The sequence below is a fragment of the Prionailurus bengalensis genome, chromosome A1 (assembly GCF_016509475.1).
Source record: "Prionailurus bengalensis isolate Pbe53 chromosome A1, Fcat_Pben_1.1_paternal_pri, whole genome shotgun sequence".
NCBI lineage: Eukaryota > Metazoa > Chordata > Mammalia > Carnivora > Felidae > Prionailurus > Prionailurus bengalensis.
Window position 1 is genome coordinate 98,355,857 of NC_057343.1, and position 21,184 is coordinate 98,377,040.

Here is a 21,184-nt window from a genome sequence, read left to right on the forward strand (position 1 = left end):
AGCCCAGAGAAAGGAAAGCCCTGAATGCATTTGCAAAATGAGTCCGGGAATGAGGTCAGAGTGAGTTATAAGTGTGGGAGTTGCTGGCACCTGGGTGGTATCTGAAGCCACAGGAGTGGATGAGATCACACTGGGCTGAGGGTAGAGCAAAAGAAAAAACGTGGTCCAGGACTAGCTCTGAGATATCCCAGGCCTTGAAGGAGCTCGTAGAGGATGTGAAACTGACAAATGAGCCTGAGCAGGAATGGCTAAAGGCAATTAATTTGCAAGGGGGTAAAAAATCCTACTTCATGATCACAGACCACACAACCCTGGCCAGCGGCTCTCAGCCACAACCCCCAGTTGGCTCCAAAGAAGCCTTCACTAATGCTAGAAGGGAAATCCACTGTGTGCCTGTCTGTCCTTCACGGGACGGGGGAAAACGAGCTTCAGCCTCCCTTTAAGAGAGGACTGAGCTGGCTATAACCCAAAGAATAAAATGAAAGTAGGAAGTGGCTGCTGTGTTTCTAGAACAGGGCTTGCAGTTCCTCTGGGGCAACTAGGAAAGCCTCAGAACTCAGCTTTGCTGTCTTGGTTGAGACTTTGTTACCAAAGTAACAAATGGGGAGCGATTTTGCTCTGCTGGCAGTGACCTTGCTTTTCACACTTTCTCTTGTGGGAGGTTCAAGTGCTACATCACAGAGTTTTGCTCTTTATGTTTGACATCAAATGGCACATTTACATTTAATAAGCAAAGTAGCTCAGAGGAGGTGCAAACTTCTAAGTCCAGTCTTGGAGAAAGGTGGGCGCAGAGGATTTTCACTCCTCTCTCTCTGGTTCCAGTGATTGAGTCATATACAATGTTTCCACCAAATGGACATTGCAGTAAATCCCACAGAGGTAGCCTGGGTCACATCCTGAAGATTAAACACAGAATAACCTTTCTACTCCACATAAAATAAGTTTCTGAAATCCTGTTATTTGCTATGGATCTGAAGTTTGGGGGCTATCCCTTCCTGTATAAATCAGGTTTATTTGTTGAAGGTCCATGCCATAAATTCTGTCATGGAAAGTGGTCGCTGGTCTTGATGTGGTAATATTAACTACATGTGTGGCATTTATTTCGATGCAAATTATTTAGTGTAGATTAACTTGTACACTCTTTTTGCAAGCCTTTAGGAGTAGAACTGGGCTTAATTGTTGAGAATATAAACACAACTTGGAAACCTTCACATACTGGCTATTTCACATGCTTTTTCACTTTCCTTTTCTTTCTCAAAATATATTTCACTTCTTCTTCCACAGTTTCAGATCATGTTTCAGACGTTTAAATATCGACATTGGTGAAGGCACTGCTTCTCACTCAGTGAAGGCTTTCTTTCAGGACTTATGGCCCTGTATATTTATAAGAGACGTTCTGGTGATTAGGAACCACTTCATGCCACCTAGAATATATCCCAGAGCTGGCCCAAATGTCACATCTAACGTGGCAGTGCCATACTGAGAGAGACACTCTTCTTATATACCCTTCCAGCCTGGATTAGGGAGTGGCCGCCTTTTTGCTTTCTGCCCCTAGCCTGTCCACACTAGAAATAATTGTGTATCACTGATGCCCTGACTATTTAGGTGAAAGACTAAACTTGGTTTGGGGAGTAAATATGTACTGAGCATTTTCACTGACTGGCTGTAAGCTGGGAGCATAATACAGTGTTTCATTAATAGTTAATATGCACAACTAATGTTATGTGTATCTTACACCCCTGTCAAATTCAGTTATGGTCATTTCAAAAGCAAACTCTAAGCATCAGCTTTTTCAAAGCTCCATGTTATTCATGGAGCCCATTTCATTAGCTCGTAAAAGTGTAGTTATTTCCTCATAATGTATAAACGATATGTAAACGTTTAAAGGGAACGAACAATGACCGATCATCAGAAACAGCAAGTGACAATGAGCCCTCCAAGGAATATTCTTTTCTAAGACTCAACGCCTGGGAGTTGAAACTCTGGGCCCTTAGGATCACCAAACTGGTAGGGGCGGGCCAGCATCTCAGGAAATTTGACTTTTTGCAGCTGAAGTTTAAAACAGGGCTCTCCTTTTGATTTGCTTCCATGAATTTGCTACTTTCCTCAGTGTGGCTTTGCTCTTTATCCTTCTTACATGTAAAGGGGGCTCTTTAAACTGTTCTTGGCGAGGGGCGCCTGGATGGCTCAGTCGGTTAAGCGGGCGACTTCGACTCAGGTCATGATCTTGCGGTTCCTGACTTCGGGCCCCGTGTCGGGCTCTATGCTGACGGCTCAGAGCCTGGAGCCTGCTTCGGATTCTGGGTCTCCCTCTCTCCCTGTTCCAACCCCGCTTGCACTCTGTCTCTCTCACAAAAATAAATAAAGATTAAAAAAAAATTAATTGTTCTTGGTGACTGGTGCCCAGAGGACAGTTGCGGGGTTGATTTTATATTTTTGGGGGGTTTCTTATTAAATTGGGGGAAAATTGTGTAAAAACTGCTTCATGAGACGTACCGTTTTTATAATCAGAAAAAGTTATCTTTGGAAAGGTTGCCCCTTCAACTGCTACACCAAGTAGTGAGTGTATAGCCAAAGGCATAAAACACTTGAGTTGCAAGAGACCTTAAAGATTATGCACGGCAACCCCTTCATTTCGTGAGGACCTAACGCCCAGAAGCGTAGTAAGATCTTTCGTTCTTTTCTGAACGGAAACAAATGTCAGCGGATGGGAGGCAACCACACCATGGGCAAATGAGAAGGAAAATAGTCCTTAATATCTGTGTTTCAATTTGCTTCCTTTCAGTGGCCACAGATGTCTTCAATTCCAAAAACCTGGCCGTGCAGGCGCAAAAGAAGATCTTGGGGAAAATGGTGTCCAAATCCATCGCCACCACCCTCATCGACGACACGAGCAGCGAAGTCCTGGATGAGCTCTACCGAGTGACCAAAGAGTACACCCAGAACAAGAAAGAGGCGGAGAAAATCATCAAGAACCTCATCAAAACAGTCATCAAGCTGGCCATTCTCTACAGGAACAACCAGTTTAATCAAGATGAGCTGGCGCTGATGGAGAAATTTAAGAAGAAGGTTCACCAGCTCGCCATGACCGTGGTCAGCTTCCATCAGGTGGAGTACACCTTTGACCGCAACGTGTTATCCCGGCTGCTGAATGAATGCAGAGAGCTGCTGCACCAGATCATCCAGCGTCACCTCACTGCCAAGTCACACGGACGGGTTAATAACGTCTTCGACCATTTCTCAGATTGCGATTTTTTAGCTGCCTTATATAACCCCTTTGGAAATTTCAAGCCCCACCTACAAAAACTCTGTGACGGCGTGAACAAAATGCTGGATGAGGAGAACATTTGAGCGTATGAGTGAAGACTGACTGCTCGTGATTTATTTGAAAATGGAGCACTGCTGATGTATGAAGGAAAAAAGAATTTTTTTTTTTTTTTTTTTTTTTTAAGATTACACATGGTTCAGAAAGACATTGTCCAATTCGGTTGGTAGACGTTAGTGGTAATGTCTTATGTGGCTTGTTTTATTGGAAGAAAAGCATAGTGCCAAAAATTCTGGTGAAAGGCTCCCTAATGGTTGACAGATCGTGGGGAAAGTGTATGATGCAAATATAGAGTCATACAAAGATGAATATGTATGGCTCTGAACCTCAAGACATCTATTTTAGAGCAGTTAATAGCACATTGGATATTTCTAACGTGTACAGAGTTATGTATTTTGATTCACTATTATTCCTTACTATGTGTACGTACCTCTGTTAAGAAGCCGAGGTCTTTCTCTCGCTCTCATTGTTCCTTTTGAAACAATTTCATTTGCGAGTTTACCTTTGGTTAAACCTTCTTGCATTAAAGATTGTGTCACTGACATTCAAGAAGTAAGTCTTCATGGAGAATTAAGACACTCAAGAATTAAGGCGGTCAAACGGAACCCCCAGAAAAATTGAAAAACGGCTTCTCTGAAGTCAGTATTGTAGGAACCAACTGTACGTGACATCACAAATAATGTTTCTGGAGATGAAACGCTTCTGGAGTTGAGTCCTGTTTTTTAGTCCCAACAGTGCTACATCGGAAACGTGGTAATTCTTGAAAATGTGCTGGTGGCATCTGTACCCATGTTCGATGTGAGAGTCACAGAGGAAAATCTAGGTGGTTCTTGTAAAAGTTAAGTGGTATTAAGACAGTTCCTACAATCTTTATTTTCGAGAGGAGCCCGTCAAAATAATGTAGGGGGATAAGGGCCAAAAAGGAGGAAAGCATATTGTTGTAGCATGTGAGAATGGAAATAAAAGGCATTTCAATGTTTAATAAGGTTTGATAGGTAAATAAAGAATGTCACTTTTTTATTTAACTATAAGGTTTTTGCTATTTTGTTATTTGCTATTTTGATGAGTAAACCAAAGAATATGTGCATTCTAAGCAGTTTGTGTGTTGTTTGTATATAATTTTGTGTGTGTGAATGATAAAGTAAGCATCTCATTTAAAAAAATTTTTTAAAGTTTATTTATTTTTGGGAGAGAGAGAGAGCAAAGCAGAGGAGGGGCAGAGAGAGAGGAAGACACAGAATCTGAAGCTGGCTCCAGGCTCTGAGCTGTCAGCACAGAGCCTGAGATAGGGCTTGAACCTATGAACTGTGAGATCATGATCTGAGGCAAAGGCAGGGACTTAACCGACTGAGCCACCCAGGCACCCCAGCATCTTCTTATTTTATAAAAAAGAAATGGAAACCTACTGGCCAACTATCAGGAAATAACAGACTTAAGTACCAGTCCTAAATATTTGCATCGTCACTGTGTCTGTGATTGAGTGTACTCTTTTGCCTTGAATTTGCCTGCCTCCCAGAACAGTGACATTAAAATAGTAGTTCACCGGGAAAGGTCCCACAACTTAAAAATTCCAGAGGTTGAGATCTGCTTGAACCCACTCCAGCCTGAAGGAGGAGGGCCATTTCCCTGAGTCCCTCATGTGCTTGTCCAAGACCGGCAGCAGAGGCAATGTGTCTCCTTGTTTGATATTAAATCCTTGACACCAAGATTAGAACTGAAATGACCGTTCTCACATCGCCAAGCGGGTAGGTGATTTTGAGATGTTATAGCAATAGCATAGCGACTGCAGAAATGACCCCTTCCGCTTCATAACCTGCTAAGTTGCATGCAAGTTTCGTTCAGCAGCCTTCCATGGCCTTTCTCACGCGATCTTACTTCTGGCCTCTGCTTTCCTTACACGGGAAGGGAGTGTGGTCTTCAAGAGCTCCTGATTTAGTGCTTCTCTGTTCTCTACCAGTTCTTCCTCAGCAGAGGCATGCAAAATGGAATGGCTTGGCCATTGTAGGCTATTTCTTGCTCATCTCTAGCTGTGGACAGGACCCACCAGAGAGAGGATAAGGATACATTTAGATCCGTCTGGGCACATTTTGGATCATAAAATTGTGCCTGCAGGCCAGTCATCAAATGTGCTTGAGGAAGGGAGCGAGCAACCCTTCATCTCACACAGAAGGCAGCGAGGACTCTCCAGAAGGAGGGAGTCCTGTTAGCTGCCATTTCAGTATCGTGTTCTGGAGGGAGCTCATCTCCTTACCAATCTTGTGCCTGCCTGGAAGGATGCCTTAGGGATGAGCTACAAAGTCTTTTTTGTTTTAGATTAAAAAAAATTTTTTTTAAGTTTATTTATTTTGAGAGAGAGTGAGAGATGAGCAGGGGAGGGGCAAAGAGACAGGGAGAGACAGAGAGAGAATCCCAAGCAGGCTCCACACCATCAGCATGGAGTCCAATGCAGGGCTCGAACTCATGAACCATGAGATCATGACCTGAGCCAAAACCAAGAGTCAGGCCCTTAACTGACTGAGCCACCCAGGTGCCCCAGCTACAAAGTCTTGATCTGTAAGTTCATTTCTGATGCAACCAGACTCCCCTATGCATGAATTTAGTTTTGGGGAAGGGTTGGAAAGGCTGGAAAGAATCCAAATATGCTCAAGATGGATAATTCTGAGCCAAGTTAATAGTCATTTGAGGGCCTTAAGAACATTTTTAAAAATTGAGTCTTTTTACATTTTAGAAAAAAATCATGAATTGTGTTAGAAATTGATTTTTCAAAATTTCATGCTGATGGCTTTTCTGCAAATATTATGAGTTAATATAATATAAGTGAGTGATAATATTAGGTGTTAACAGAGTGATTATTAGGTTCCAGCACACAGATGAGGAAACTACAAGAGAAATTAAGGAATTGCCCAAGTTCACTTAGACTATTAAGTGTCAAAACCAGGATATCTATAAAACCCTATTTTTCTTTAAATATGGTATGGGTAAAGACATTTCTAGAAACGTCATTGCTTCAGACAACAATGGGCAGTGTGCTTCTGAAATGGTTTTTCACATAGTGACATATGAGACTGTACTTAAATCATGCAGGTCTGATCTGTTAAGATCTGGGTATGATCAGAGACATTTTGTGAACTTTTCAATACAGCTTCCAATTTGGAGACTTCTCATAGCTCAAATTTCAGTCCCCTCCAGAACTTCAATTCAAGGTGCTCACAACCAACGATGATCCTTGGGGTACAGTGTGCGCCTCCCCTGAGGCAGTCTTTCCATGGTTGAGAAGGGCACTTTATGTGCCCACAACCAAGACAGAAGCAACCTTCACCATTGTGTTCCCCAGCAAAGGTATGGCTTCACTTGGAAATATAACTGTTATTTGTCAGGTTTAGATGCTAGAAATATCTGAGCAAGTTAATTTAAAATTTTTTTTAATGTTGATCTATTATTTTTGAGAGACAGAGACAGAACGTGAACGGGGGAGGGACAGAGAAGCTCCAGGCTCCACACTGTCAGCACAGAGCCCCACAGCTCAGCACATGACCTGAGCTGAAGTTGGTTGCTCAACCAACTGAGCCACCCAGGCGCCAAGAGAATTGTGATTTATCGTTGAAATCCCTGATGAGACCCCCCTAATTGTAACTTAGCATACCATTCTTGACAGACACTAAGTCAAAGATGAGCATCTCTACCCATTTGATGAAATATTTGTAGTAAATAGCTAAGTGCTATGTAATTGCTAGGAAATTAAAGTATTGTAATAAAACAAATTTAATTAGTATGTTAATAAGATTTACAATATTTTTTTTTTAAATTTTTTTTTTTCAACGTTTATTTACTTTTGGGACAGAGAGAGACAGAGCATGAACGGGGGAGGGACAGAGAGAGAGGGAGACACAGAATCAGAAACAGGCTCCAGGCTCTGAGCCATCAGCCCAGAGCCTGACGCGGGGCTCGAACTCCCGGACCGCGAGATCGTGACCTGGCTGAAGTCGGACCCTTAACCGACTGCGCCACCCAGGCGCCCCAAGATTTACAATATTTTTACATTTTTAGTGAAGCTTGCATTTCCAAACTTGCATTATCTAAAGTAGTTGAACTTTGCAGTATTTGAAAAATCACTGTTTTATTTGATATATTGCATTCCTCCTGGGTATAAAGCTTCTATGAAATTTGTCAAACACAAAGCAGGTTTTAGCAGTCAGTGGTATTAATGAAAGAGAAACTTTTATCCAAGCTCTGAAATGATTGTCCTTAGGATGTTCAGGTAAAGTCTTTATAGAAACCCCTGTCGAACTAACCAGAAATGAGTCAACTTTTTGTTTCCAAAATGAAACAACAGGAAAACCTACAGGAGCTCATAATCACATAGCACTATTGTGGCAAGCTATTGAAAATCCATTATTGCTTTTACTGAAGTGTCCTCATGGTTACTTACATATGCCCAGAGCCAGAAAAACACTTTTATCTCAGGGAATTTCCCAAAATGGAAACATTTTTGTGTCACCAGCCAAAGATGTGTTTTTATGCCTGTCTAGCCAAAGACGTGTTTTCTGTCCAGCAGCGAACATCAGCCCCAAGTTCTAGGGGACAAGACACTCCAAAAACGTCCCGTCTGCTGAGCACTGAAAGAGGATACAGACAAGTCAGCCAGCGTTCACGGTTAAGAGAAAAACATCTGTGCTTTGGAAAATGTTCTTCAGTACACAGAACTGTGCTCTGTGTCCACCAAATTTCCATGAGATCTTTGCAAGATGAGCCAGCGAATGGATAAGGCCCCCTCATCTTCCTTCATGGGTGGCTGAGGAAATTCTTTGCCTGCCTCGCTAATAGATATGTAACTGTTTCTGCCTCATGGAGATAAGGTGCTGATCTGGTGCTTGGGGTTTGTTTGTTTTTAATGCCAGTATAGTTAACATACAGTGCTATATTAGTTTCAGGTGTACAATTTAGTGATTCCACACTCTCACATAGAATGCCCGATGCCCATCACAAGTGCCCTCCTTAATCCCCATCACCTATCTCACCCATTCCCCCACTCACCTCCCCTCAGGTAACCACCAGTTTGTTCTCTGCAGTTAGGAGGTTTTTGGTACTTTTGTTCTTAACACAAGGAAAGGATATGTTTTGATTCACAGAACAACCTAAGACAATGTGCTTCTCTGTACTTCGGTTTTTTCATTTAAAAGCTGATGGGTTGCGGGGGGCGCGCCTGGGTAGCTCAGTTGGTTGAGCGTCCAACTTCGGCCCAGGTAATGATCTCATGGTTTGTGAGTTCAAGCCCCACGTTGGGCTCTGTGCTGACAGCTCAGAGCCTGGAGCCTGCTTCAGATTCTGTCTCCTTCTCTCTCTGCCCCTCCCCATTTGTGCTCTGTCTCTCTGTCTCTCAAAAATAAATAAATGTAAAAAAAAATTTTTTTTAAAGCTGATGGATTGGGGCCCCTGGGTGGCTCAGTCGGTTAAGCATCTGCCTTTGTTTGGCTCAGGTCATGATCTCACCATTCTTAGGTTCGAGCCCCAGATTGGGCTCTGTGCTGACAGTGTGGATCCTCCTTGGGATCTCTCTCTCTCTCTCTCTCTCTCTTTTTCTCTCTCTCTCCCCCCCTTCCCACTTGTGCTTTCTCTCTCTCTTAAAATAAATAAACCTTAAAAAATTAGAAAATAAAGAAAAGCCGATGGATTAATGAAGTCACTTAAACCTGCCTGATGTGAGGTATAAATTCAAGACACGTATGTGAAAACTCTGAGTACACATACCTGGACTGTCGCCATTATCTGGGATGATCGATGTTTTATGAGAGAGAAATCCAGGTTCCATTTTCCCGCAAACGAGCCACCCCTCAACCAGCCCAAGTGACTGTTCAGCAGCTCTTACTGCTTTTTTCTAAGACCGCTTATTATCCCGAAAGGATAAATACTTGCAAAGCAAATTATACATTTTTATAAGACATTTAATGTCCTGCAAGAGGGCTTGCTAATAATTAAGTTGCTGGTATTATTGCTTTTCCCTAATCACACGGACTTTGTGTTCTCACTACCAAGGAGTCACGGTTTTAGCTTGCTGAAAATATTCACTGAGCTTGCGGTGAGGTCCACAAGTGGAAATATTGCACAGTATTGTCGAACACCACGTGTGGGGAATGTGGCATCTCTCCCTCCCGGGAACTCACTGGTGGGTGGTCAGGTAGAACCCTGTGGGTACAGAGGGCATGTGCAGGTGAAACCAGTGGGTCTAGCTCCTGTCTGCCGGCCCCTCTCTTGCCTTATCTGAACTTCAAATAAGATCAACTACCTCACATTCTCATTTTAAGGATAAAACTAAAACACGGTGGGCATTGAAACCTGAAGGCCGTCCCTTTGTGAGGTGTTCTTTATCGATGGCCTCTTGCTGTTTGCAAACAAGCGATGAAAATAAGCCTGGAATCTTAAATAAATTAAACAGATTTCCAAAGCCTGAGAGCATTTCATTCATTTCTGGTTTCCTTAAAAAAAAATTGTCTTTTGCTTTCAATTTAGGAAAATTCTCTCGAGTCGAGTTGTTGAAAGGAATGGTTTCCGGCCATTACTTACACATGATCTCTTAGCCAGTTACATTCGGAATCTCTTCAATTATTTTATCGTTCTGGTTGGTGTTAGTTTTCTATTGCTACATAATAAGCCACCCCAAACTTTACTGGTTTAAGTAACAACAACCATTTTGGGGGCACCTGAGTGGCTCAGTGGGTTAAGCATCTGACTTCGGCTCAGGTCATGATCTCATGGTTCATGATTCGAGCCTCGAGCCCCTCATCAGACTCTGTGCTGTAGGCATGGAGCTGCTTAGGATCCTCTGTCCCCTTCTCTCTGCCCCTCCCCAGCTCACTCTCTCTCTCTCAAAAATAAGTAAACATTAAAAAAAAAAAAAAGACCACAACCATTTTTTTCTCCCATGATTCTGTGGGTTGACTGGGCATAACTGGTCAGTTGTCTTTATCGGGGTTTTCCGTGGTTGTGGTCAGATAGTGGCTCAGACTGGAGTCCTCTGGAGATTTGACTGTGCCACTGTGCCAGCCTCGCCTCTTCCCCTAGTCTCTACTTATTAGTCAGGGCATCCAAAAGTGCAGGAACAGAAGTTTCCAGACCTTCTTAAGACAAATGTCCAGCACAAGCACGCTATTCTTTCTGCCCCATTCTACTGGTTAAAGCAAACTACAGGCTAGGCGTAGGGTCCTCAAGACCACCTTCAGGTTTGATGATTTGCTAGAAGGACTTGCAGAACTCAGAAAAGCTGTTACACTCATGATTAAGGTTTATTACAGTGAAAGGATATGGATTAAAATTAGCAAAGGAAAAAGGCACATAGGACAGAATCCAAGAGAAATCAGGTGCAAGCTTCCAGATGTCTTCTTCTAGTCGAGTTTTACAGATAACATTTAATTGTCCTGGCAATGATGTATGACACCACATACAGTGTGGCCAACAGGAGCCATGATGTCTGGCTTTTTATTAGGAGTCGCTCAGATAGGCCTGGAATGCCCACATGACCGACCTTAGTTACTCAGTCTCCAGAACCCCCAGAAGTCAAACTGTTACAGGATGGTCCAAAGTCCCAGGCAAATAAAACATAAGTTAATCAGAAATCACATTGTTAGCACAAACTATCTGGCATGGCCCAAGGCCCTTGATACACGAAGACACTCTAATTAAAGAGGACCTGTCAAGGATTTAGAGATTGTTTCTAGCTAGTCACAGGTTGGTTCTTTCTTTGAATTGCATGAATTTTTTTTTAAGTTTATTTATTTATTTCAAGACAGAGAGCATGAGTTGGGGAGTGGCAGAGAGAGAGAATCCCAAGCAGGCTCCACATTGCCAGCCCAATTCGAGGCTTGAACTTACAAACCATGAGATCATGACCTGAGCCAAAGTGGGACACTTAACTGACTGAGCCACCCAGGCACCTCTGGATTGCACAAGTTTTGATCATCCCAAGCCTGCTGAGTTACCCCTTTACTGCACTTAAGTCCAACTATGATTTAGTATAGGAAGGTCTCCACAAGGGCATTAAATCTGTCATGCATGGTTTTCTGGGGCCATCTTTGAAAACTAGGTACCATATGACTATTCCCCCCTGCCTTGGCTCCAATAGAGGTAACAGAATACTTAGGGTGTCTTGTGTTCTTCATGGGATAGTCTGGTTTTTGTTTTGTTTTGTTTTGTTTTACCATTAATAGTGTCTTTATTTTTTTTAATTTAATTTTTTAAAATTTACATCCAAATTAGCATATAGTGCAACAATGATTTCAGGAGTAGATTCTTTAGTGCCCCTTACCCATTTAGCCCATCCCCCCTCCCACAACCCCTCCAGTAAACCTCAGTTTGTTCTCCATATTTATGAGTCTCTTCTGTTTTGTCCCTCTCCCTGTTTTTATATTATTTTTGCTTCCCTTCCCTATGTTCATGTGTTTTGTATCTTCAAGTCCTCATATGAGTGAAGTCATATGATTTTTGTCTTTCTCTGACTAATTTCGCTTAGCATAATACCCTCCAGTTCCATCCACATAGTTGCAAATGGCAAGGTTTCCTTCTTTTTGATTGCAAAAAGATTTTTTTATTCTTCTTGGAGTAATACTCCATTGTATATCTATACTACATCTTCTTTATCCATTCATCCATCGATGGACATTTGGGCTCTTTCCATACTTTGGCTATTGTGGATAGTGCTGCTATAAACATTGGGGTGCATGTGCCTTTCGAAACAGCACACCTGTATCCCTTGGGTAAATACCTAGTAGTGCAATTGCTGGGTCGTAGGGTAGTTCTATTTTTAATTTTTTAAGGAAACTCCATACTGTTTTCCAGAGTGGCTGCACCAGTTTGCATTCCCACCAGCAGTGCAAAAGAGATCCTCTTTCTCCTCATCCTGGACATCTGTTGTTGCCTGAGTTGTTAATGTTAGCCATTCTGACAGGCGTTGAGGTGGTATTTCATTATGGTTTTGATTTGTATTTCCCGGATGATGAGTGATGTTGAGCATTTTTTCATGTCAGTTGGCCATCTGGATGTCTTCTTTAGAGAAGTATCTATTCATGTCTTTTGCCCATTTCTTCAGTGGATTATTTGTTTTTTGGGTGTTGAGTTTGATAAGTTCTGTATAGATTTTGGATACTAACCCTTTATCTGATATGTCGTTTGCAAATATCTTCTCCTATTCTGTCGGTTGCCTTTTAGTTTCACTGTGCAGATGCTTTTTGTTTTGATGAGGTCCCAGTAGTTGATTTTTGCTTTTGTTTCCCTTGCCTCTGGAGACATGTTGGGTAAGAAGTTGCTGCAACTGAGGTCGAAGAGGTTTTTGCCTGCTTTCTCCTCGATGATTTTTATGGATTCCTGTCTTACATTGAGGTCTTTCATCCATTTTGAGTTCATTTTTGTCAAACACATCTTTTTAATACCTATATTTTTTCTTCAGATGACAATACCAATACTATTCATAGCACTTAGACTTATCAAAGTAGTTTCTTTTTTGGATGAACTACAGTGTTCTTCCCTGGTCGACAGCAATGCTTGCTTTTATCACTCTTCCAAATAACTGTTGGTTGTTTATTGCCCTGGTACAGTTTTGTGCAGAGTCTTTATCCAAAAATAAAGTAAATGCAACTCCTTTGCTCTTCCTGGTATCTTTATCTTTCATCATAGTAACCTTTACAACTTTGCCGTACTGGGAAAATATCCAGTGTAAGTCATTCTTGGTCAGGGAAAGGGGCAAGTTGGATACATATACTGTGCTTTTATTTGGGGCCAATCCACCACTCATTTCTTGAGGTGAGGCAGGCTGAGGAGACTAGACCACAAGCCCTCAACTCAGCTGGGGTTCAACCTGACTCTTCCTTGTCTCCTGCTAGGGTATTGGCATCACGGGTTCTGGGAGGGGTCAAGCGCCAAACTATTTTTGATTTTTAATGTTTATTTATTTTTGAGAGAGAGAGAGAGAGACACAGTGTGAGTAGGGGAGGGGCAGAGAGAGAGGGAGACACAGAATCTGAAGCAGGCTCCAGGCTCTGACCTGTCAGTACAGAGCCCGACACAGGGCTGGAACTCACGAACCATGAGATCATGACCTGAGCCAAGGTTGGATGCTTAACCGACTGGGCCACCCAGGCACCCGGGGAAGACATTTTAAAAACATCATTTTTCTGGAAGTAGATTGCAGCCAAACTTGTAAAGCTAGATAAACTCTGGCTTCACATCCTTGTGTTCAGTGGGGTATATCTGTGTCCCCGGAGGGCTAAGACCAAAACACGGAAGCACATGATTGAACCGGTCCAGTGAGCATGGCCCTTTCTTGTTTCTTGCCAGCCTAGCCAGTGAGCCAGATCTCAGTGGGTCCTGCCCACTATTTGGTTCTGTCTGCTTGCTTGTCACTGATCACTGCCCAGCTCCCTGAGTCTTCAAGAGGAAAACATTAACAAGCAGCAATGTCCTCTTGCTAGCCAAGGACTAGGCACACAGCCTGACGAAGGAGCCAATGTGTAGTTTATGCCCTGGCTGTGTTTTACCTCCAGTGGCTTTCCTTGTGGCTCTATACAAGACGAGGAGCTTTTCCCTTTCATTGGGCTGTGTTCAGAGAATTGGTGTCCAAAGTCCTTTTTGGACAAATGACAACACTTCCCGATCCTTGGTGACTCATGGCAGGATTTTTTTTTATATCTCCTGATGACAAAAAGATGGGCTTTTGAAGTTTCAGTTTTAGTTTGTTCTACCTATCTCTTGACTAACCGCATAATTTCAACCAAAAAAATAAGATAAACATGGCTGATTACTCAAAAACCTACCCTACCTGCTGAGCCAGTTTGGTTTTCATTAGCAGCCCAAGAAAGATGTCCCCTCTAGTCTGTATGAAGCTAGCATTTGCTACATTTCTTTCTCCCAGACTTTAAAAGAAGCAATCCCACCGAAAGCACTCTGACTCCTCACTCTCTTTAACTTAAGGAAAGAGAAAGCTGCCATCTTAGTAAGAGGCTCTAACTTCCTGGTTACTATCAGCAAGAACAAAGTTTGAAATGTAAGACAACCTAAGCTTTTCAGTCTTTTTCTAGCGCTAATTTTAATACGGATGTTTTTCCTAAGTAGCTTACCTTTATGATGCCAAATGGACTAAGGCTCTGAGTGGGAGGGCCTCAAGCCAGTGGCCTAGAGGGTTCTTGGCTTTGTACAAGGAAGAATTTAAGAGCAAGACTTTAAGAGAAAGGGACAAAGGTTTACTAAGTAGAGAAGAAAGGAGCTACTTCATAGACAAAGTGGTGGTCTCTCCTCCCAGATAGGGAAGATGACTTCCCTTTGCCTCTAACAAAAGCTTTTATAAGTTTGCAAAAATTAACTAACTTTATAGGGAAGGGCTTACTCTTTAAATTTTGGGTGTATCACTTATATTGAGTGAGTAGTTTTTTCATTGTCTTAGGGTTGTGGATTACCTACAGGGAGAAATTTTAAGAATGTTCAGCCTAGGGGCACCTGGGTGGCTCAGTCAGTTAAGCATCCTACCTCTGCTCAGGTCATGATCTCACGGTATGTGGGTTCGAGCCCTATGTCAGACACTCTGCTGTCAGCACGGAGCCTACTTTAGATCTTCTATCTATCCCCCTCTCTCTGTGCCCCTTCCCCCTCTCTCAAAAATAAATAAACATTAAAAAAAAAAAAAAAAAAAAAAAGAATGTTCAGCCTATGTAGCTTTTACCTGCCAGAGGGAGTGGGGTCTTGGAATCTTTGGTTCTTGTGACTCTTTTTATGACCTGCTGACTTGTAGGGTAAGGGTCAGCCTAAAACCAAAATGGCTTTGCTTTGGTCAACCTGTCTCCTGAATCTCCCTTCCCTCCTGCCTCTCTTCTGTGTAGTGTTCATGACACTTAAGAAAATCTTTCTACACATATATGAAGATTCCACTTTCAGTTAAAGGGTCTTAAATTCAGAGTTGATATGGAACCCATTATACATAGCATACAAGCCCCAGAATCAAGAGATGTGAACCAGTGAACCTAAGAAGCATAATTTGGTTGCTCCTCTCCCTCACCATTCGTGAGTGTTTTCTGTAGATGAGCTTCCACGTAATACTGTGTGTTTTCATCTGACAGTGCCTGACGGTAGGACACAGGTGTTATGTGGTAACAACCCTGCCCGAAGAGCACGGGCTTTGCAAACACACATGGGGCTAATCGAAAATGGCCAGGGTTGAAGAGTCTTCTCTCTCTCTCTCTCTCTCTTTGTTCTGTACACTTTTCTTTTTAAAATAATTAAAGACTCCTAAGAAGTTGTAAAAGTAGTATGAAGAGTCCTATGTACCTTTCACCCAGCTTTCTCCAGCTGTTTCTCACCTGTTGTGGAGGTGCAGTACAATATCAAAACCAGGGACTGACATCAGTAGGTTGGTACCAGACTACAGACCTTATTTAATTTTCACTAAATAACAGTCGTTACTTTTTTTTTTTTTTTAAAGTAGGCTCCATGCAGCATTGGAGCCCAATGCGGGGCTTGCACTCATGACCCTGAGTTGAAGATCTGAGTAAGATCAGGAGGCAGATGCTTAACCGATTGAGCCACTTAGGTGCCCCTGGTTCATTATTTTTTTACTGCATTTGTGTGTGTAGAGTCCTACGTAATTTTATCCCATATATAGATTTGTGTAACTACCACCAAAATCAAGATACAGAACTGTTTCGGGGGCGCCTGGGTGGCTCAGTCGTTAAGCGTCTGACTTTTGGTTTTGGCTCAGGTCATGGTCCCATGGTTTGTGGGTTCAAGCCCTGCATCAGGCTCTGTGCTGATGGTGCAGGGCCTGCTTGGGATTCACTTTTCCCTCTCTCTCTGCCCCTACCCCTCTTGTGCACTTTCTCTCTCAAAATAAATAAACTTAAAAATAATTTTAAAAAATTATGAAAAGACACAGAACAATTTCATTACCACAAAGGAATTCTCTCAGGCCACCCACCTCTTTGTACTCACACCCCCGCCTACTTCATCCCCCTCCCATCCCTAGAAACCAGTCATCTGTTCTCCAGCTCTGTGGTTTTATCATTTTGGGGAGTGTTGTATAAATGGACTCATAAAGTATGTAATTTTGGGGGGAACAAATAATTTTTATTAGTATTTTTAACAAAGACACCAAAGAATTGTGCAATGGTGCCAGCATTGGATGCAATCCTTGGCCACAAGTCTATACACTCTTTTGCAACTGGTCCAGTGACAGCACAGTCGTTCATTTTGCCTTGTATTTTGCTATGACCTCCACCTTATCTTCAAAATAGAGAAACACACCGTCTGTCCTCCAATATGACTTTTGTGGTCAAATTGCCACTGCTGTATGTACCTTTTTTCTGAGCTCTGCTGTGCCTTTCTTTACTATGGCCCTCACCATGACATCCACAGCAGCAGGAAGTCTGTTCAGTTGACACTTGATCCCTTTCAGAGAGATGATATACAGATTTTTGGCTCCTGTGTTGTCAGGCTAGTAGATCACGACTCCTACCAGAAGACCCAGGGAAATCCAGAATTTCACGCCAGAGGACCCACCACATCCTCATTTCGACACCTTAAACGTTGGAAAGGGACAGAAAGAGTATGTAATCTTTTGAGATTGCCTTTTTCCACCAAAGCAGAATTCCCTTGGGGGTCCATTCTGGTTGCTGCTTGTATCAGCAATTCATCCCTTTTTATTTCTGAGTAGTATTCCATTATGTGGACATTCTAGAGTTTGTCCAACCATTCATCCATTGAAGGACATTGGAATTGTTTCTAATATTTTTCTACCATACATAAACATTTGTGCTATGAACATTTGTATACATGTTTTGGGGGGAAATAAATTTTTATTTCTCTGAGATAAATGTCCAAGAGCATGAGTGCTGAATCGTATGGTAAACACTGCAAAAAAAATTTTTTTTTCAGAGTATCTATGCCATTTTACTGTCACAGCAGCAATGTATGAGATCCAGTTTCTCCAAATCCTTGTCAGCATTGGGCATGATCAATGTTTCTTACTTTAGCTGTCCTAATATATGTGTAGTGATGGCTCATTGTGATTTTAATTAATGTCACATCTTTTCAGACTGTTTTTTTTTTTTTTTTTTGAGAGAGAGAGAGAGCATGTGCATGTGCTGGGGAGGGGCAGAGGGAGAGGGATAGAGAATCCCAAGCAGGCTCCATGCTCAGCATGGAGCCCAGTGCGGGCCTTGATCCCACAACTCTGGGATCTTGACCTAAGCTGAAATCAGAGTTGGATGCTCAACCCACTGCCACCCAGGTGCCCCTATTTTCTTTCATTCTTTCTTTTGTTCCCTCCTGCTCCTCCTCTTTCTTTCAATAAACTCTCTAAAGTATAACATACATATAGAAAATCATAAGGGTACAGTTCTAGACGTTTCTCACAAAGTGAATACACCGGTTAACCGGGACTTCAATTAAGAAAAGAACATTTCTTCTTTCTCTCACCCAGAAATCCCCCACCCGAGGTGTCCACTGTTCTGACTTCTAGTACTAGAGATTAGTTTTGCCTGTTTTTAAACTTCATATAAATGGAATCGGTCAATATATCTTCTTTTGTATCTGCTTTTACTCATAAGATTCATCAAGTGTTCTTGTGAAACATCTCTAAGAGTGACTGACTGTCAACTTGAGATAGCAAATACCATGAAGATATTTTGGAGTTAAATGTTAGGGTTCCAAACCACTTGGCTCACTGGTCACTTAGGCTTAATGTCAGCAGCCACCCAGCAAGTAGTTGTGATGTCTGACAGACACGAACGGTCAAATCTTGTTTGGGGATGATGAGGATAGTTGTTGGGCCAAAGCAACTTCTGAGGTATAAGCCACTGAGCCAACCTCTTACCCTCTCGACCTTCTTCTTGGTCTATCTTGTCAGGGGAGTAAGAGTTGTTTTAAGGATAGCTTTCATAGGGGTGCCTGGGTGGTTCAGTGGCATTCGACTTCAGCTTAGGTCATGACCTCACAGTGGTCTGTGAGCTTGAGCCCCGAGTTGGGCTCTGTGCTGACAGCTCAGACCCTAGAGCCTGCTTTGGATTCTGTCTCTCTCTCTCTCTCTCTCTCTCTGCACCTCCCCTACTCATGCTCTGTCTCTCAAAAATGAATGAACGTTAAAAATTTGTTCTTAATTAAAAAAATAGCTTTGGTAATGGGGAAGCAGATTACCAAGAAAGAGGACAAATGAGTCGGAACAAGGATCATACTTCCCTGAGGTGTGATGAACCATCAGCTTCCTAGTACCTCTCAACAAGTGACGTTCCTGAGGTCATTTGGGTAAAGGTAGAGGCTGATGGCCTGATCGGTGCCCCCCAATCCCCTCGCCAGTTTCTTTCCTCACCACTGGTATGCCGCTGCTGGTCGTAATCCGAAAACGTTTGTGTAGAAGTGAGAGTGGATCAGGGAAAACTTTGATGGAAGCTCTCACAGATGATACATTCGTTCTTTGTTCAAGGAAAGAGGAAGTAGCACATTTGGGGTTATTTTAGTCAAGATTAGTTCTAGCAGAGATAGAACGGCTATCTCTAAATTTGGTCCTTTCCTGTCTTCTGAGTTTTCTGTCCCTTCTGCAGATATCTTATAGTGATCATCTGGGGATTCAAACCTTCCCACCCTGAGTGTTATTATAGTGAAGTGTGTACTGGGGGCCAGGATGAAGCTGTTAGCTGTTTTGTAGGGTAGTCTGTACTGTGAGGTATGTGGTGTCACTCTCCGCAGAGGAGAAACTGACACTGAGAAGATAAGAAATTTTCCTCATGACTCAGCTGGCAAGCGGGGGAGCCGGGCTTGAACCCAGGACTGATACTGAGAGCCCTACTCTCTGCACGGCATCCTACAGCTCCCAGAACGGATAGGTGGCTGAAGTGAATTCTTAGTATTCGTCTTCTCTGGTTCCAGATGTTCAATGACAGAATGTTCTGCGGTGGGCCTAAGAAAGTGGCCATCACAAAGTGACCCAGTTCACCTTAGTCCTGCCCTTACTCATGTGAGGCCTGTTCAGGCATATCCAAATCAGAAGGCTGATTACAATTTTTAGACGTAACAACTGGCATGTTACCGAAAGTGAGAAAATGGAGATTTTTACTATCCCGTCCACAAATTGGATGGTTGGGTTAAACAGGTGGGTGAGGGAGCCGCTGAATGGCTGTCACTTTGCACAGGTTAGTTGTTTTCTCTGTCTCTTGTTATTTTTACTTGTTAAGTGGAGATAACTGTGGTACTTCTATATCATCCATGGCAAACGCTCAGGCACAGAAGAGCGCCTCACATACAGTAAGTGATTAATTCCTGGGAGGTACCACCACCACCATCATCATTATCATTATCATCATCATCATCACCACCACCACCTGGAGATGTGGAGGAGGATGTGGAGGTGATGGGGTGGTGTCGAGTGGGAGCTGAACTCAGGTCTCTGGGCTGAGATCCTGGTGTGGTTGACAGCTGCCTTTTCTAAGAAAATGCTTTCTGTTGAAGTTTACATTTGAAATATACATAGGTATTGTCCATGCTATTTTGTGAGGAAGGAATCTAATAAACAGAGAGTTTCTTTAGGAGACCAGCTTAATCCTCGGGGTATTTTATTGTATTTAAGTTTATTTATTTATTTCGAGAGACACAGAGTAAGAGTGTGAGGGGCAGAGCCGGAGGGAGACAGAATCCCAAGCAGGCTCTGCACTCAGTGGAGAGCCCGACCTGGGACTCAAACTCACAAAACTGAGACCATGACCTGAGCTGAAATCAGTTACCTAAGCGACTGAGCCACCCAGGTGCCCCAAGTCTTTGGGGCATGTTAAATTAGTTTATATTTGAGAAAGATTCAAATTCAGAGTTAAATATTAACCTTCATTTTGAAAGTATTCACTATTATGTTGCACTTTCTCTTTATTTTCGGAATACACTAACATATTCCATCAAGGGTTCCGGGGTTGTGCTAACAGTTTCATTCAAGCAAAACCCAATTCCGTCTTACCAGTCTGCAGGCTCCTCCAACAATGACCCGTTTCATTCCCCCATGCCTTAGCTGAGCTTCTGTTTTTGGTGGATTCCAGCTCTCTGAAAGGTGAGTGGCCTCTTCCTTCTGCATCACCCTTGTCTCTGGCTGTAGGTTTCACATAAACTCTATGTATACAATACGTAAACCAGATGGACACCATCTGAGTAGAGACTTTCTCCTCTGTTAGCTCTTCGGGATAAGCTGAAAATTTTGGCACCTGCTTGCCTGTGGCTCCTTTAGTCCCTGTTATGGCTTCTTTGTTTTAAACTGTGGAATTTCCAAGGTCATGACAATGTCAGTGTGGGAGAAGAGGGATGATTAACACTTGTTTTACTGCTATGGAAACACAGATATTGACTCTGGCATAACTTAATTTTTGCGTGAAAGGTGCTTTATATTAACTGAATCCATACTTAGAACATAGGACCTCCGTCCATATGTTGGCAGTTTTTATCTGTGTTTTAGGAATTATCCTGATTTCTAATGTTATGTCTTCTTTTAAAATTTTTTTTTTACTTCCAAAATGCATTTTTATTTTATTATTATTATTTTTTTATATATATGAAATTTATTGACCAATTGGTTTCCATACAACACCCAGTGCTCATCCCAAAAGGTGCCCTCCTCAATACCCATCACCCACCCTCTCCTCCCTCCCACCCCCCATCAACCCTCAGTTTGTTCTCAGTTTTTAACAGTCTCTTATGCTTTGGCTCTCTCCCACTCTAACCTCTTTTTTTTTTTTTCCTTCCCCTCCCCCATGGATTCCTGTTAAGTTTCTCAGGATCCACATAAGAGTGAAACCATATGGTATCTGTCTTTCTCTGTATGGCTTATTTCACTTAGCATCACACTCTCCAGTTCCA

The 21,184-nt window shown here is 42.5% G+C and overlaps 1 protein-coding gene and 1 pseudogene across 5 annotated transcripts in view; one reads left to right on the plus strand and one right to left on the minus strand.

The window, feature by feature from the left end:
• Positions 1 to 4,418, plus strand: part of TNFAIP8 (TNF alpha induced protein 8) — a 133,061-nt gene extending 128,643 nt beyond the window's left edge. For all 5 annotated transcript variants that reach the window (XM_043586029.1, XM_043586020.1, XM_043586012.1 and 2 more), the window contains exon 2: positions 2,786 to 4,418. In XM_043586029.1, the coding sequence (XP_043441964.1) occupies positions 2,786 to 3,351 (566 nt within the window). In that variant the 3' untranslated portion in view covers positions 3,352 to 4,418. The remainder of the gene's footprint in view (positions 1 to 2,785) is intronic.
• Positions 4,419 to 16,141: 11,723 nt separating this feature from the next.
• LOC122479412 lies at positions 16,142 to 19,374 on the minus strand (annotated as a pseudogene).
• Between the last annotated feature and the right edge of the window lie 1,810 nt (positions 19,375 to 21,184).